A 15,171-nucleotide genomic window follows, 5' to 3' on the forward strand; every position below is an offset into this window, starting at 1 on the left:
TCCTCAGGGGAATGAAAAGAACGTAACACAGATGAAAAATCCCTCTGTGCTCTCTGACACTGGCCCACGGGTGTCTTCCTCTGCCTTTTTCTCTCCACCGAGCTTTCCTCTTCCTCCTCCTCCTCCCTCCTCCTCCTCCTACTCCACCCCAGCCCTATGTGTGGCAGGTCAGTCGCAGTGGTGTAAAGCTAGAAGTAAACGGTGTAACGCCTCTGTGTGTGTGTGGCTGCCTCCTGCTCTCCCCCCGCCCCGCTTCATTTCCGCTGCTTCTCCTCTTTGTCGCCGGCCTTGTTGCCGGCGTCCCCGTGCCGGTTGTTGGAAGGGTTGTTGAGAAACATCTTGTCGAGTCCTTTGAGAGCCTCAGTGAGGTAGTTCTGGAGGGCGGTGAGCGCGGCGCAGATGGCGGGCGACCCGAAGCCGTGCGTGATGAAGGAGAAGTGGGAGAGGCAGCTCTGGATGCCGGGCTCCAGGATGGGGGTGGGCCTTGAGTTGCCCAGGGGAGTCCTGTCCTGGGCCAGCAGGTCTGTGAACTCCTTACAGAGCTGTCTGCAGGGGGGGGGGGAGACACAACAAGAGGTCTTTTACAGGACTGACACTGCTGCTAAGAGTCAGTATTTATAGGCATGAAATGTAATCACTACAGGGTCATTCTGTTCACATTAAAATCTCTCAATTAAAAACCAGGAATCTCCAATTATCGTCTTAAAGTGGGCCATTCTGTCAGGGACCTCATAAGGCCCCAAAACATGATTTCTGATTTCAGTTTGATAGTTCAAGTTAGATTTATTTTATTTGTTTAGGAATTTACAGAACATCCAATAAGATCCAGAATTTTACTTACTGCTCTATCAAATCCCTTATCAATAACCCCCCCCCACCTTCACAGGTTAACATGGTAATCCATCCATGGGACCCACTAACACAACATTGTGGTAATTCAATCAAAAATACCTTATTAGACAGATATATATCAAGTTGATAATTTAGTTTTTAAATCACATTAAATCTGAATATAATGAGTGAAAAGCCCCTTAATTCAGCCTTTGTGGGTCAACGGTGTCGCCGCATGATGGCGACCATATCTTGTACTTGTGGTTGCAGATGTTCCAGCAATGCAAACTGAAACTGTATTTTTTTTTGTATTTTATTTTTTTAAGCCTGATAGAGCAGGGAAACGTGTTATAGACTCAGTTCTCTGCTGCTTTAACCACATTAAGTGAGGAAAAAGGAAGCACATTCACTTTAAACTGCGTTTCAATGTCATATATCTCTCTTTTTTTTTTTTTTTTTTCCCCCCCCACCTCAGCAGGGGCAGATACTAGAACAATAGTGGTGTTACGGGGCAATATGTTAGGATAAGAAAATATTTGACATAATCCACCAAATAAAACCCCAATAACGCACAAATTGCACTCGGCCGACTCTGCGTGCTGCTTTCTGAATATATATGAATGATGGTGGCTTTGGGTTAGTGGCTCATCGCTTACGCCACAAAGCAAAGGCAGCAATTCCCCCAGAATAGCAGCGTTAAGGTGGAAGAAAACGGTATTCAGACCATCACTTCAGCTAACGCTGATGAAATTCTTGCAGGTAGTCCAGCAGCTCCAGAAGGCATCAGCGTGACCCCACCCCACTATTCACCGAGACGATTCACCGAGAACTCAGAGCCAAAGACTCTTGCGTCAGTTCTGTGCTAACGAAGACGAGATATTGAGCGTATTCTCTTTAGTTTAAAAACTCCCTCGGTCACATGACACCGTGGCTTTAAAAAGAAAAAAAAAAAATCATATTTGCAGAGTCACTGGAACGGATTCCTCCGTCTCCCTGTTGTATTCACAAGGATTTCAGCATTGACACAAAAATCCCGCTCGTCTGTACAGAAGAGTTGATGTGAAATGTGTAATATGTGGATGCAAAGACGCTCTGATTTCCTCAGATAGGTTTGCATTACGTAATGTATCCCCAAAAGGAAAAATTGTCCCCTGAAACCTTCCTTTTGTGTGACGCACTCAAGGCCTTTTTATGTGATGTAGTGCACTTTTCTTTTACCCACTTTCCTGCCTTCTATCTACGTTTCCCAGAATGCCTTTAGAAAACAGGAGAGGAAAAAAAAAAAAACCCACCAGCCCGATGTGAACAGCTGCTACTTTATAGGTGTACGAGGAAAGAGTGGTAGACGACGTGAGAATTTTTTGATTGTGTGTCGAGAATTTCCTTCCCTGGAAACGTGCCTTGTAGCTGATCTGTATTCTGGCACTCTGAGATAACAGGCTGTGAAGGATTCGTAAAATGTTAGTTTAATTCTACCTTAACCGCTGACATTTATGTTTATCTAAAGAATGGCCTTTGTCTGCATGGCTCTCAGACTCCATCTTAACCTTAAACACCTCCTACATATGCTAGGCGAGCCATAAAAATAGTCATCAAGCAGCGAAGAGAATTACGAGGCTAAAGCCAACAACACCTTTCTCACCACAGCCCAAAACCAAAACAATAAATCTGTCCACATTCAAGCAACTCTTTAATTGCTAATGTATCAATTTGTGGAAAGAGGGCAACAAATGCATCTCAGTTCTTCACTGTGTGGCTCCACAGGAAAATGCATCGGTGAAAGAAAATCACCTCTTCACCTTGTTCTCCTTGTTAGATTTCAGCAAACCATCTTCTGGTTTTAGGCCCACATTTTATATTCAAGAGACCCATCTCTTTCTCTCTCCCTCTCTGATTCATGCTTGCACGCCCCATGTGCACGCACACACACACATACACACACACACACACCAAGCGGCCTAAGGGCAGAGCTCCAGCAAATGAGTGACAGGCTGTGCAGGCCGAGGCCAGCTGGGGTTAGGGGAGTAGAGAGGAGAAGCCGCCACCCCGGGCTACACTCAAGGCTTTCGCTGTTGTTTTCTGGCGACTTGAAACACTTCACTGCTAAATAATGAATTTCTAACAGGCAGCACCGACACCCCGTATTGGAACAGGTTTGAATCTGAGCATCAAACATCCACCACCGAACACACCCTACATACTGAATACCACACGAACACAACATAACACACACACACACACAGCCAGATGGTTTGTGGAGTGCAGGCCAGCAGACAGCACTACTTATGCAAGCTAAAGATACGAGAGGTCGTCTTGTTCCAAAAACTCACATTCACGGGAATAAATGCACATCAATTAGGGCTACTGATTCATTAGGATTATACTTATTCTGTTCAAAAATCTAAAGACACTGATTTAATCCACATCTCTACTGCTGCCCTGCTTTCTGGAAAAAGAAAAACATACCCCAACCTATCCAAGCTCAGTTGCTAAAGGTAATCAAAAAGATCCGATTTCCAATTCCACAGTTTAACGGCCATAAAAATGGATTAATATAAGTAACTTTACGAGGAGATTCAGTAAAATGGATCGCTGTGGAGACCAGAGGAAGAGGGTCAAACATACACTCTCAACCTCAGAGCTTGTATTTTTATAATGTCTGAGCTGCACAGGCCACATAAAAGTATCCAGAATCAAATCAGCTTTATCTCCACTAAAGCTAAAGGTTATCCTGTGGAGGCACGCCTGGATGTTTGGTTTCTTTGCATCCAACATCCCCCAATATATTAAGAGTTTATAGCACAATGAAAAGGTGCAAATTGATGCTTTTGTTCGATCACCATAACACTCTGGGCTTAAATGTGGATTTAAAGCTTCGGCTGGATTTGAACCGGCCTCATTTTTCAGCGTGGCCATTTTTCAATCAGCCGTTTTCATCACAGGTTAGATCTATACTGAGTTCAATGGCCCTCATTATAATTAACAATAGTCCCCCTCTCGTTTCCAAATGTCAGTCAGTCACCATGTTCACGGCGTGCGATGCAGAGTAAAGCACAGTGTGGAGAAGGCTCACACACCCTCAGGGGGGCCTTAAAGAGGGGTCACAGAGGCCCCCAGGAAAATGGGAGCGATTTTAATTTCACCACAATTTCAGTCACCAGAAAAATTCCTGTTGAGACGGAAGGCGAGTGTGCCGTTCAGATCTGCACCCAAAATCCCTCCAAATGCTGAAGCTCTAAGTTTCTGAGCCTCGATATAAAGGATGGAAATATCTTCAGATACACACAACCGTGTTTGTGCTGCTGATGGTTACAAAACAAAATGAAATAAAATCCGCTTTCCTGGTTCCTCCTTTGACTGCACAGGGAAGGCCCCCGACCTTTGCACTCTTTATTTTCCACTATGCTTTCCTCTGAATGTCTCCGGATGTATGAACTATTAATGCAGGCATTAATGCCTTTTACCGGTGGAATCTCCCTCACTGCAGAAATGTGTTATATATATTCCATGAGAGGGAAACACCCATAAAGGCTCTGAGAGGAGCACAATCTAATCAAACGCTCCATCAACTCACTTTGTCGCCAGCAGCATGTTTTTCCGCGTGTGCAGCTCGTTGGGGTCCGCATGCTGCCGGTTGAGGTACTCGCTCACGGCTTTGGTGGGGAACTCCGTCTCACAGATGTAACCGAAATCCCGGGCCAGGTGGACTGCTTCACCTGAGGGAGGGGGGGTTCGGACTGTCAATGTGAATCTGATACAGACAAACAATATTCATATTTCAGCTCCACGTCTTTGAGATTGTGAGCCTCCTTCCTCTCGCTCATTATCAGCTTTTTTTTTTTTAATTAGAATTTTAACGTTAGTGATCAAATATTCCTCAAACTCAAACGGAAATGGTTAAAAATAAAAGCTTGACTGTGGACAAAAATTTATATACAAACCAACTTCTAGCACTACTTTTCCTCAAATTTAGAGAATGCAAAAAATGCAAAAAATTCGAATTATAAAGAAATTTATTCAGAAAAATAGTGAAGGTGTGAGCTAATTGCAAGCAGATAAAAAGTAAAATGAGTTGCTTTTTTTAAAAGGCAGGAGTGAGCCCAAATGTTACACTCTGACATGGATGTATTTTATTAAAAACTATTTTATTTTTGCATTAAAAAAAGAAATTGTGCAGTGCAGTGTAGAATCATGTATTCGAAATAGCCCCTCATATGCTAAATAAATTAGCTGCGGACACAAAGGATTGGGGGGGGCTCTGTCTTTAGCTTTTAATCAATTCATTAATCAAATCTAAGCACATTCTCAGCAGTGGATATCTTTCCCTCGCTCTGCAGTCTCAGAAGCTTTGTGAGGTCATGACCTCTGCAGGCCCGTCTCATTTTTCTGTGTTGGTGCTGAAGCTTATTTTACTGGTGCATTTTGATTCTCAGTGTAGGGGGGGAAAGGTCCAAGTTTCTTTTTGTTTATTTCAGTTTTTTCTATCTTTTTTTTTTATTATGTTGAATTGTTTGAGGCTATTCACATAGAAGGTTGTTTTTTGTTTTTTTGTTACTTTGCAAATATTAAATAAAATAAAAATAAATCAGAATTAATTAGGTTTCTAGTCTGCTGACACACATTACTCCCCCCACGGTCACAGTGTAAGTGCAGTGTTTTGTTTTTTTTGTTTTAGGTCAGTCACCTTCTACTAGAGATGTTAGTAATGTGACGTTGGCAGCTTTGCGCCTCCCAGCAGGTAAATTCAGTCCAATCTTCTCCAGCTTTTCTCTCAGACATTTCCCACCGTTTTTGGACTTTGCTCTGCAGAGACAGGAAGGAAAGCAGGTTTAGGCTTCTGGTGACACACCTGGACTCAGATTTAGGACATTAGACACGGAGCTGTTCAGCCTGTGCTCCGGTTTGGTGCTTAATTGAGCTGTTTTTGTTGAATTAGTCTTTTATTTTTATTTTTTAAAAATCAGTCCTACCTTCTCAACACGCCCCCCAACAGGGAGGCGTTGAGGCACTCGGGCGGGGACAGTCTCCTCTGCACCTCCCCTACGGTCACTTTGTACTTGGAGGTGGAGCTGAGCAGCGACAGGCGGCCCGGTACCGAGCAGAACACCTCGTTAATGTTGACGGTGACCCCCCCGATCAGGCCGTCCTTGCCGAGCATCAGAGAGCCCACGTTTTTGGGCGGCATGGGGACTGAAGGAAGGGAGCAGAGAGGCGCGAGTCAGCGGACAGCAAACACACAAACACACACACACAAACAAAACTGCACAACCCGGAGTCCCCTCGGCCTAATGAGCCGCCCACGCGCCGGGCAGTTGCTGTTATTTAATGTCGCGCGACATTCTCATTACAATATTATCGATTGTTGATTGGCTCGCGCTCCGGAATCGCATTAACCACCTCCCGGCCTTCCCTCCACGGCCGGTTTAACTCCCACCAGCAGCACCGGATGCTCGCGCTAATGGTGTGTGTTTGTTTATTTATTTATTTATCACAAAGCGGCTCGTGCGTGCATGCGCAGGGGCCAGTCCAACTTTATATTTATTTTTTATTTCTTCACCTCCTCCTCCTCCTCCTGATGGCTCCACGGGGGATAATACTGCAGATTAGCTCTAAACGAGCTCACGAGATCTCCGTGAGCGGTGCCATTTATTACATCAGCGGCTTAAATGCCCCGCGGGGAGCTCAGTCACTCAACATCCCGTAACTAAATCACCGCACATCATCAGAGCGGCAGCATGGCAGCCTGTCAGCGACTCACTGCCTGCGAGTCAATATACCGGGATCGTTAACCCGACCTCTGACTCCTCACCCTCCACCTCCAAAAAAAAAAAAAGCTTTCCGGCCTGGTCGGGGTTATAACCACACCTGGATACGTTTTTCATAAATAAATCCTCTTATTTTACAAGATAATAAATTATAGATGCAGATAAATTACGGGTTGTTCCTTTATATACATCCCGGATTTATAAATTCATTTCCCCCAAATTATTGCATTGGTAAGATGAATTAAATGACTTTATTTTAGTCACACATATAAAGCGTGTGAATATCAATGTGTGTGTGTGTGTGTGTGTGTGTGTGTGTGTGTGTGTACCTTTCTTAATTACTGATTGGTCCAGGATGTTCGTTCCGTTGGTGTCTTCAATGGTCTGTCAGAAGATAAAAACAAATTATTATTATTATTATAGACATCACCCGAGCATGTGAAGCTTTGTGTTTAGTGAGACCAATTCTAACAACACAATCCAACAACAACAACGCCAAAAGGAGCAGTGGCCATTTCAGGTTTAAAAAGCAAGGGGAAAAAATTAAGTTGTTTTTGTCCAAACAGCGAACAAATCTATTTTATAATAATTTGCTTTCGTTTTGTCAGCATGATGTAGCCAAGGGGCAAAAAGAGAGCTCTTTTCACACATTTAAAGCCTCATTCATCAATCTCATTCACTTCCTGCCAAATAAATCCCCCCCTTAAAAAATAGACCCAATGTCAAAAATAATAATTAGTTAAAACAGAGTTATGAGGTTAATAAATGCATGACACAAATAAGGGAAGCCAGAAATGAGAAATCTGTGGTGGAGGTTAAATGGCAGACAATCCGTGATGTGCTGTGCCCTGAAGGGGGTGGGGGGGGGAGTGAAATCCTACACAGCCACATATAAAAGTCTGCTTCACAAAGTCTGTGGCAGCTTTGCTTTGTGTTTGGCACCTTTAGCATCAACACACACTCACAAAAAAATAAAATAAAATAAGACTAAAACTAAGATGACAGCTTTCAAATTATATGAAATCGTATAGTAAAAAAAATAATTAAAATAACATCCAATAATAATAATTAAAGCCTTATACTTTGTATAACTTTAGAAAAGGCAACGAGAGCTATTTCTCTGCATGTTGATTGAATGGAATTTCATAAACGAATAAATATTTAGTAATTTCCTTTTTTAAAACGTGCATTTAATCGTCCGTCTCCGAAGACACCGGGCTTCAGCTGTGGGCCCTTCCCGTGTCAGGCTCCAGCCCCGGGGTGGGGTGTGGTGGGGGGGCCGCTGAGTTCACTGACCTCAGCTCCAGAGGAACAGCAAACATGAGCAGACAGTGAAGGAGACAGCTGTCAACAATTGTCCTGTTTATTTTAGACACCGTCTTTATTTCGGTTGTTCTAACTTCAAATCCAAATCCAGAAAAAGGCAACTCGGGCTTTCTCCATTTTTCTTTTTCTTTTTTTTTTTTTGCCTTCCTAAAGTGTAAATATATGGAAGTGTTGGAGCTGAGATGTCATTACTGAGGACGAGGCCAGTGAAATTCATCACAATGTGTGAATGTAAAATTCAGTAGAAGTCAGCAGCTTTGTCCTTTTGTCTTTCCGTGGTGGTCTTGCTTTTTTTTTTTCCCCCTCCAGAACAGAATTATCAGGCTCTCAATGTGTGAAAATAAAAATGAAAATAAAAAAGAAATGCACCATTTTTGGCTCACCTGAACGTCCTCCATACCGTGCAGCCCGTGCAGCAGTCCGTCGCCCATGCCGGGCTCCAGTCCCGGGTGGGCGGAGTGCAGCAGCACGTCGGGCCGCCGTACGCCGCCGTAGTCCCGCCGCGGGTCCAGCCCGGAAAGTTGAGGCAGCGAGGCCCGAGGCTGCGCCAGCAGAGCCGAGCTCTCCATCCGGTCCCCGGCGGCGTCCTGCCGCTGCCGCGCCCCCCATGCGCCCTGCTGGCTCTGGTGCAGCGAGTTCAGGGAGTACGGGTCGCTGACGTGGGAGTACGGATCCTGGCTCTGGTAGTGAGCGAGCGGCTGGTACGGCGGCGGGAAGTACGGAGGCTGGAAGTCCGACGAGGGCGCGTGAGACAGCGGCGGCGCGCTGGAGTAAGGTCCCGCATGCGACACCGAGCCCAGCTGGGACAGACGGGAGCTGTGGCTCGACACACCGTCATGCCGGTCCTTGGAGAGGACAGAACAGAATTAGATCCACATTTTAAGGGGGGGTCACACCACACGAAAGGCCCGAACAGTAAAGCCTGGAGGTTTAAAAAAAAAAAAAAAAAAAAAAAAGTCTCACAATCTGCGGAGACAGAAATGTAGAGAAGGGGAAGGAAACTCACCGCTGTGGAGTAAGAATGGACTAACATCTGTAAAAAGCGCTCGCGGTAAAAACAGCTGGATAACGGAGACCTCGTGGGGCCGGAGGAGCAGCAAAACTCATTCCAGGGAGGAACCGGCGCGCCCCGATCCGCAGCTCCGCTCAGGACCTTCCTCCGCCCGGAGCCTCCGCCGCTCTGAGTGTGAGCACCGAGCCCCCGCCTCTACCCCCGGTACGGGCTGTAATTGTTATTCATGACCGGGACTTACAGGAATATTAATGTGCGCGAGGCAGGGGACTGGCGACACGCGGAGCGTGAAGCCTCTCGCGCAGCCGTGAGTGACGTTTAAACTCCGTGGAGAGCTGAGGCGGCGTGCGAGCGGCGGGAGATAGAAAAAGGCTCAAAACGATCAGGGCGTCCAGACCCGGGAGGAACCCCCCCCCCCCCCCACCACCACCATCCCCACCCACCCCCCACCCCACCGCTGTGGGGGCCCGATGTGGGCGAAGTCTGACGCAGGAACCACTTTGCACCAACTATTTTTGCGCTATAACATCCAACAATCCAACACAAGTCAACGAGCTGCTCCACAATAAACAGCTCGGCAGTGACACCGACGACAACAACAACAACAGCAACAGCAGCAACAACAACACCGGGGTCACGGGTTCGGTTCCCGACAAACTCGGTCTCACTTTAGCGCGCACAATGTCTGCACATGAGAAATAACCCGGACATTTCATACTGAGGAAAAATAAAGAGCAGCTGCCTTCTATTAAGGAAAGGTCCACCAAAGCAGGGGGGGGGGTGTCACGAGTCAAAAGAAGCGATTAAACTTGATATTGTGCCCCTCTTTTGCCCCCTCTTGCCCCTCTTGCCCCTCCTGACTGAGTTGTTTAACAACATCACAGCCTCCGCTCTCCTCGCGCCGTGGGAGAAAAGCCATGTGCGGCACGAGACAAGGGCTTCCCGCCGGGCGGCAGAGGGGCCTCGCTAGCTGCCCCCCCCCCATAAACACACACACACACACACTTCTTTTTCTCCCCTTCTCCTGCTTTTGTGCTCGAGCCGGTCGGGGTGTCATCGCGCCTTTATAATAATAATAAAAAAAAAGAAAAAGGAAAACGGTATTTCCGGGATCGGAGCCAAATGATTAACACTCCTGACACTTCACCCGCCCTGACCCGGCCTTCCTTAGAGATCCTTTCTGCTTTCAAATGTCATTTAAAAAAAATTACCTAGCCATCTATTTGTTTGTTTTTATTTTTGAATTTTAAAAAACACAATTAAGTTTTTGCGGGATCCCTGGTCTATTTTTGAAATTCATCTTTGAAGAGATGTTTTTAGATAAAGTTTAAAGTTAGTCTGCTAATAAACAAATATTTGGTAAATTAATTTAAAAGTGCCGTATTTAAAATATCCCATCAGTCAAATTTAAAGAGATTATTCTTTCTTGTAGAAATAATCTACGTGTAATAATAATCCAAATATTTTTTTTTTCCCCAAATAGTGGGAAGATCTGACCGAAGAAAAACGTCACACGAAATAACACAAAAAGCTCAGATTTGAGCAGAATTTCATCCTGAACCAAAATCATAATGTGATGAAATGTCTTCCCAGCAAAAGAGCATCAGGCCGAACTCCTGCTGCAAAACACCCACCTTCACTCAACGGTGACCCCCCTCCAAAAAAAAAACCAAAAAAAAAAAAAAAACACAACAACAAACAAACCCAACAACAAAAAAAAAAACTTCATTATTTCCTAATGTCTGTGCCAGGACACACACATGTGGACGACGACGTTACCTCATAAATATCTTCATACTTCACATTCTCTACTAGTTTCCACAGCATGGTCGCTTCTCCGGTGTCGGTAAACCGAATGCAGCCAAGTGAGGAGGGGACGTCTCAACTCTCTCTCTCTCTCTCTCTCCTCTCTCTCTCTCTCTCTCTCTCTCTCTCTTCCCCTCTCTCTCTCTCTTTCTCTCCCCCCCCCCCCCCCCCCCCCCCCCCCCCCCCCCCCCCCCCCCCCCCCATCCTCTGTGGAGTCAGGCAGCAGCCTTTGTGAATGGGAAACCCACGTAAAGCCTCCATTAGTGTGAAGATGGGGAGGGTTGACTGCAACATCCATAACCCCCCCCCCCCCCCCCCCCACCCCCCCCAAAAAAAACAAAAAAACAAAAAACCCAACACAGGAAATAGATTTTTTTAAAATTAATCCTAACTCTCTGCACTTCTCAAAATAAAAGCAAATATTAGACTTGATATTACACACAGATGGTCACTGGTGGCCATCAGTCCAGAGTAACTCTCATACCGTGTGAATAAAGCAAATAGTAGCAGTAAATTATAATTAAAGTGAGGCATGAATGAAGGTTTTTTTTATGAATTTAAACTATGATGAACACGGGAGCAGCATGGATTGAGTGTATATACACACAAGTGACAAATTAAAGCAGGAACCAACATAGATTCCAATCTGAAGAGTAAAATTTGGTGCATTTATTTCAGTTTAGCCTCTATTTTTAAATTTCATAACGTCAGACTGAAGGGCTGCAATCCAATATTTCACTGTGAAAGTCTCATTGTGACAATACTATACAGGCTTTTTATAAATATATTCAAATCTTCCACAGCTCCACAGTCGGCCTCCACAAAAGTCACTGGAGGGATGAACATCCTCCCTTCATATTGGTCTGCTCAGTTTTCAGTTGGGTTGAGATCCGGTGATCTAAATGTTACAACTTTTAAACTTAAATTCGTCATTTATCACAATTATAATCTCCATTTCAGGACTCTGGTGTGCATTGACTTCTTATAAAAGGCTCAATATCAGCGTTTGTTGATGGGATTAAAAAGTTGTCACAGTTGGACGTTAGATCATGAGATAATTTATCGATCCATTATCCTGACTGACAGAAGTGCACAGTTGTGTTGTTGTACATCCCAGTTGACTTGTACTTAAATCATTTGTGTTGGAGTTTTATGCACATATGTTTCACAATACACACACGTGCTGCGCGGTGATATCGAATTTGAACTTTGACACCTCAGTGTTAAAGTATCTTATGGTCATGAAGCATCATACTGTATCGGCGGGACATGCAGACAAAATATTGCAATAAATATTCCAGCATTAATGTTATTATATTAATATATATTATATATATTATATTAATATATATATATATATTTTTTTTTTTTACAAAAGGTGCATTAAAAAAAGCAGAAATCTAAAACTAATGGACCCCCTCAACATTTTATTCATTCAGCCACCATGTTTATACCCCGAGCCCTCTCCTCCTCCTCGTATATGAAGGGATGAGAGGAAAAAATGACAGAAGCAGCTACTTATTTATGGTTTCATTTAATAAATGACCCGTCTGACTCTGTTAAAGGGGACATGCATGATTGATAAACTGTCACCTTTCAAAAATTCACTCCCCAATGCTTCTCTGTGAGGATTTGGCCAAGTGTGTGTAAACTGCTCCCCCTAGTGTCAACAGACCAAACATGCATACAGCCCAACTGTAACCTGAGTGAGTCTGTGCCATCATCCAACCTGCTGGAGGTTGTTTTTTTTTTAATTTTTTTATTTTTTTAGCAGATGTGGAGCCAATCAAAGTATGACTTCAGGAGGAAATGTGTGTAGGTTTGAATTTGAGCGTATCATGTTAGAGGTTGGTGTGACCGGCTTCAGTTCTGGTCTGGGCTGGGAGTTAGGAGGCCTTGAATGGAGTGTGAAGTTGCTCTTCAGATTGTCTGCATATCTGTATCTCTGTATGTTCTCTCTGATGTGACCGCCACGCTTTAAGCTCCTTTTGATATTTCATGCAAAAATAGAAGAAGGGGGGGAAAAAAAAAAAAGACTGGCACTGAGGAACCAGACATGAATGTTTAAGAGGCACGGCTGTTCCCGAGTTCTCTGGAATGACCCTCTGCCAAAGATTCACCCTTATCTCCCTCGATCTCGCACTATCTCTCTCTCTCTCTCTCTCACACACACACACACAGTGAGGCATATGACTGTCAGCAATGACAGATGTCCTGACAGTCTGGAAGTCTGGAGGCATGGTTGTGGTTGTGTGTCCTGCAGGGCTTTGACACACGATGTATCAGCATACATTACACACATGCCACACTAATACCGCCCTATCTGCTCCCTGCCTTTTTGTTTGCAGCCGTCTGTACAAATGGAGACAAATGCATCTCATATGTATTTTGCAGCGCAGATAGCACATCTCTAAAGAAACTAAAGGTTTTTTTCGGGGTTATAAAATCGTGCAGTGCCACCTTTTCTTACAAGGATCTTCTCCCATGATCTTGTCCAGCACAGTAAATTGTGGTGTGGAAAAAAATGGCGCAATCCTTTAATCATTTGGTTGTTTTGTAGCTCAATTTCCTGCACTTATTAACTACTACTTCGAATCAGGGGTACAAGGAAGAAGGGGTGTGGGTGTAAAGAGTCATTTATCGTTGGTACCAAAGATAGTGATCAGCTGTGCTCCAAAAGTAAAAGAAATGACTGAATTAGTATTTCTTTTGTAGAAATACTACAAATGCTTTGTCAGTAATCCATGATATTTTTGTTGAAGGCAGAAAACTCTGCATATCTGATTAAAACTGACTCAACCTGATGTTTATTTGTGGGCTATTTGTTTTGCATATGCAGCATTTTATATTGAGTCTGACCCGAGCGCATGCATGAATAATTCATAACTGATTTCTAGATCCAGGAAATGTTCTAACGCCTTTTAAACCCCCATCTCTTTCCATCAGGACTCTGTTTCATGATGTTCTGCAGTTCGGCTGTTGAGCACTAGGTAGCACTACAGCATCACACAAAGTAAACAAGGCCAAGTGAGGAGGAACAACATGGAGACCTGAGTTCAGTTGTGGTTCCAGGACACTGTGTCTTAAGCCTGAAGATGAGTTGTGTGTCCTTGTGCAACTGCACCTGTTGAATTTCTCAAAGAAAATATGTGCAAGACCCAAATTATTATGGGATATTTGAAATTTTATTTATTCACTTATTTCTTTTTGGAGAGAAGACATTTGGAAATGTTAGAAAACATCAATTATTAAATTGATGGTTCAGTAATGCAACAGATTTTTTTTTTTTTTTTTAAAGGAGAATTAAGGATCAATAAAAGCCTGATTTTCCAATCATAGCTCATTCGTGGTGGATATTTAGGTTCTGGGGGATGTTCAAAAAGCACCTTAATGGTGACGAGGCCACATTAACTCCAGAATGATAGAATGAAAAACCAAACTGAACCAAACCAGAGTGTTTTTTGTCATTTTCACCGGCTCCTGTGGTGTGTGTGTGGGTTGACAGACTGATGGGTACAGTTGGGGACAGTGGCTGAGGAGAAAAGGCCTTGAACGTACTTGGGAGGGAATGGGATCAGGACAGAGGAGGAAGAGGTTTAGCAGGGAAGCCTTGGAGGTGGAGGAGGAAGAGGAGGAGAGGGGTTATAGCTTCAGAGGAGAGAGACTGGAGAGACGGGGCTTAGAAGTTGGCAGAGTTTGGTATTCGTGACTGTGGGGCTCAGTCAGCAGGAGTTATAGTCCCACTGAGACCCCAGACTGTTTAATTCACTTCTACATAAATGGCAGTATTCATCACATGCGTGTCTAGTTTTTTAGATGTTCATTTTTAGTGTGTGCTCCGGCTGTTTAAATATATGCCCTTCATTGATGTGATTAATACGTATGATTGGATGAAAATAAACAATATTACCTTTACTGAAGGCTGCAGAGGAGAATAGTGGAGTAGAAAATCTGCCCCGATGCTTAATGTGGAGATAACAGAGCGTTGCATTGTAGTACAATCAATAGCTGGTGTGAATAATGCATCGGCAGCCTCATCACATTATGCGCTGCTGATGTCAAACTTGTGATTCATTCTTGTCCGTTTGTCAATTTTTACAGAAACTCCAGCAGAGGCAAATCTATCGATTTCATTTTCCAGCTCATTTTGATCAAGCTGCCTCTCATTCTAATGCCGGGTCAGCAGGCCGCTTCACATGTTTTTCACACCAGCAATAAACAAAAGTGGGATTAAGTTACTTTCACTGGATGTATGTTTGTGTGTGTGCGATGCTCGTGCTCATTTGTTGCTGCTCATACACCCTCCAGTGAGATGCAGCAACCATCAAAGAGCCAATTTACAGAGCTGCTGTGCTTCATACACATCACTTGGTTGCATCTTCACACACACAGCTGCAGATACATGGGTTTGATTACACATCAGGCTGAATC

At 44.1% G+C, this 15,171-nt stretch overlaps 1 protein-coding gene across 2 annotated transcripts; it reads right to left on the reverse strand.

Moving 5' to 3' along the window:
- Positions 1-254: 254 nt before the first annotated feature.
- On the reverse strand, positions 255-10,789 carry tfap2b (transcription factor AP-2 beta). 2 transcript variants are annotated; one of them, XM_029496433.1, is made up of 7 exons: positions 10,714-10,789; positions 8,306-8,767; positions 6,926-6,980; positions 5,802-6,021; positions 5,516-5,634; positions 4,406-4,547; positions 255-546 (listed from the first exon to the last, which is right to left on the reverse strand). In XM_029496433.1, the coding sequence occupies exons 1-7, from the start codon at positions 10,759-10,761 to the stop codon at positions 255-257; spliced, it is 1,338 nt and encodes a 445-aa protein (XP_029352293.1). In that variant the 5' UTR covers positions 10,762-10,789. The 2 variants fall into 2 exon arrangements, with proteins under 2 accessions (XP_029352293.1, XP_029352292.1); XM_029496432.1 differs by lacking the exon at positions 10,714-10,789 and adding an exon at positions 8,929-9,056.
- Positions 10,790-15,171: the final 4,382 nt, after the last annotated feature.

Source organism: Echeneis naucrates, chromosome 24, assembly GCF_900963305.1.
Source record: "Echeneis naucrates chromosome 24, fEcheNa1.1, whole genome shotgun sequence".
NCBI lineage: Eukaryota > Metazoa > Chordata > Actinopteri > Carangiformes > Echeneidae > Echeneis > Echeneis naucrates.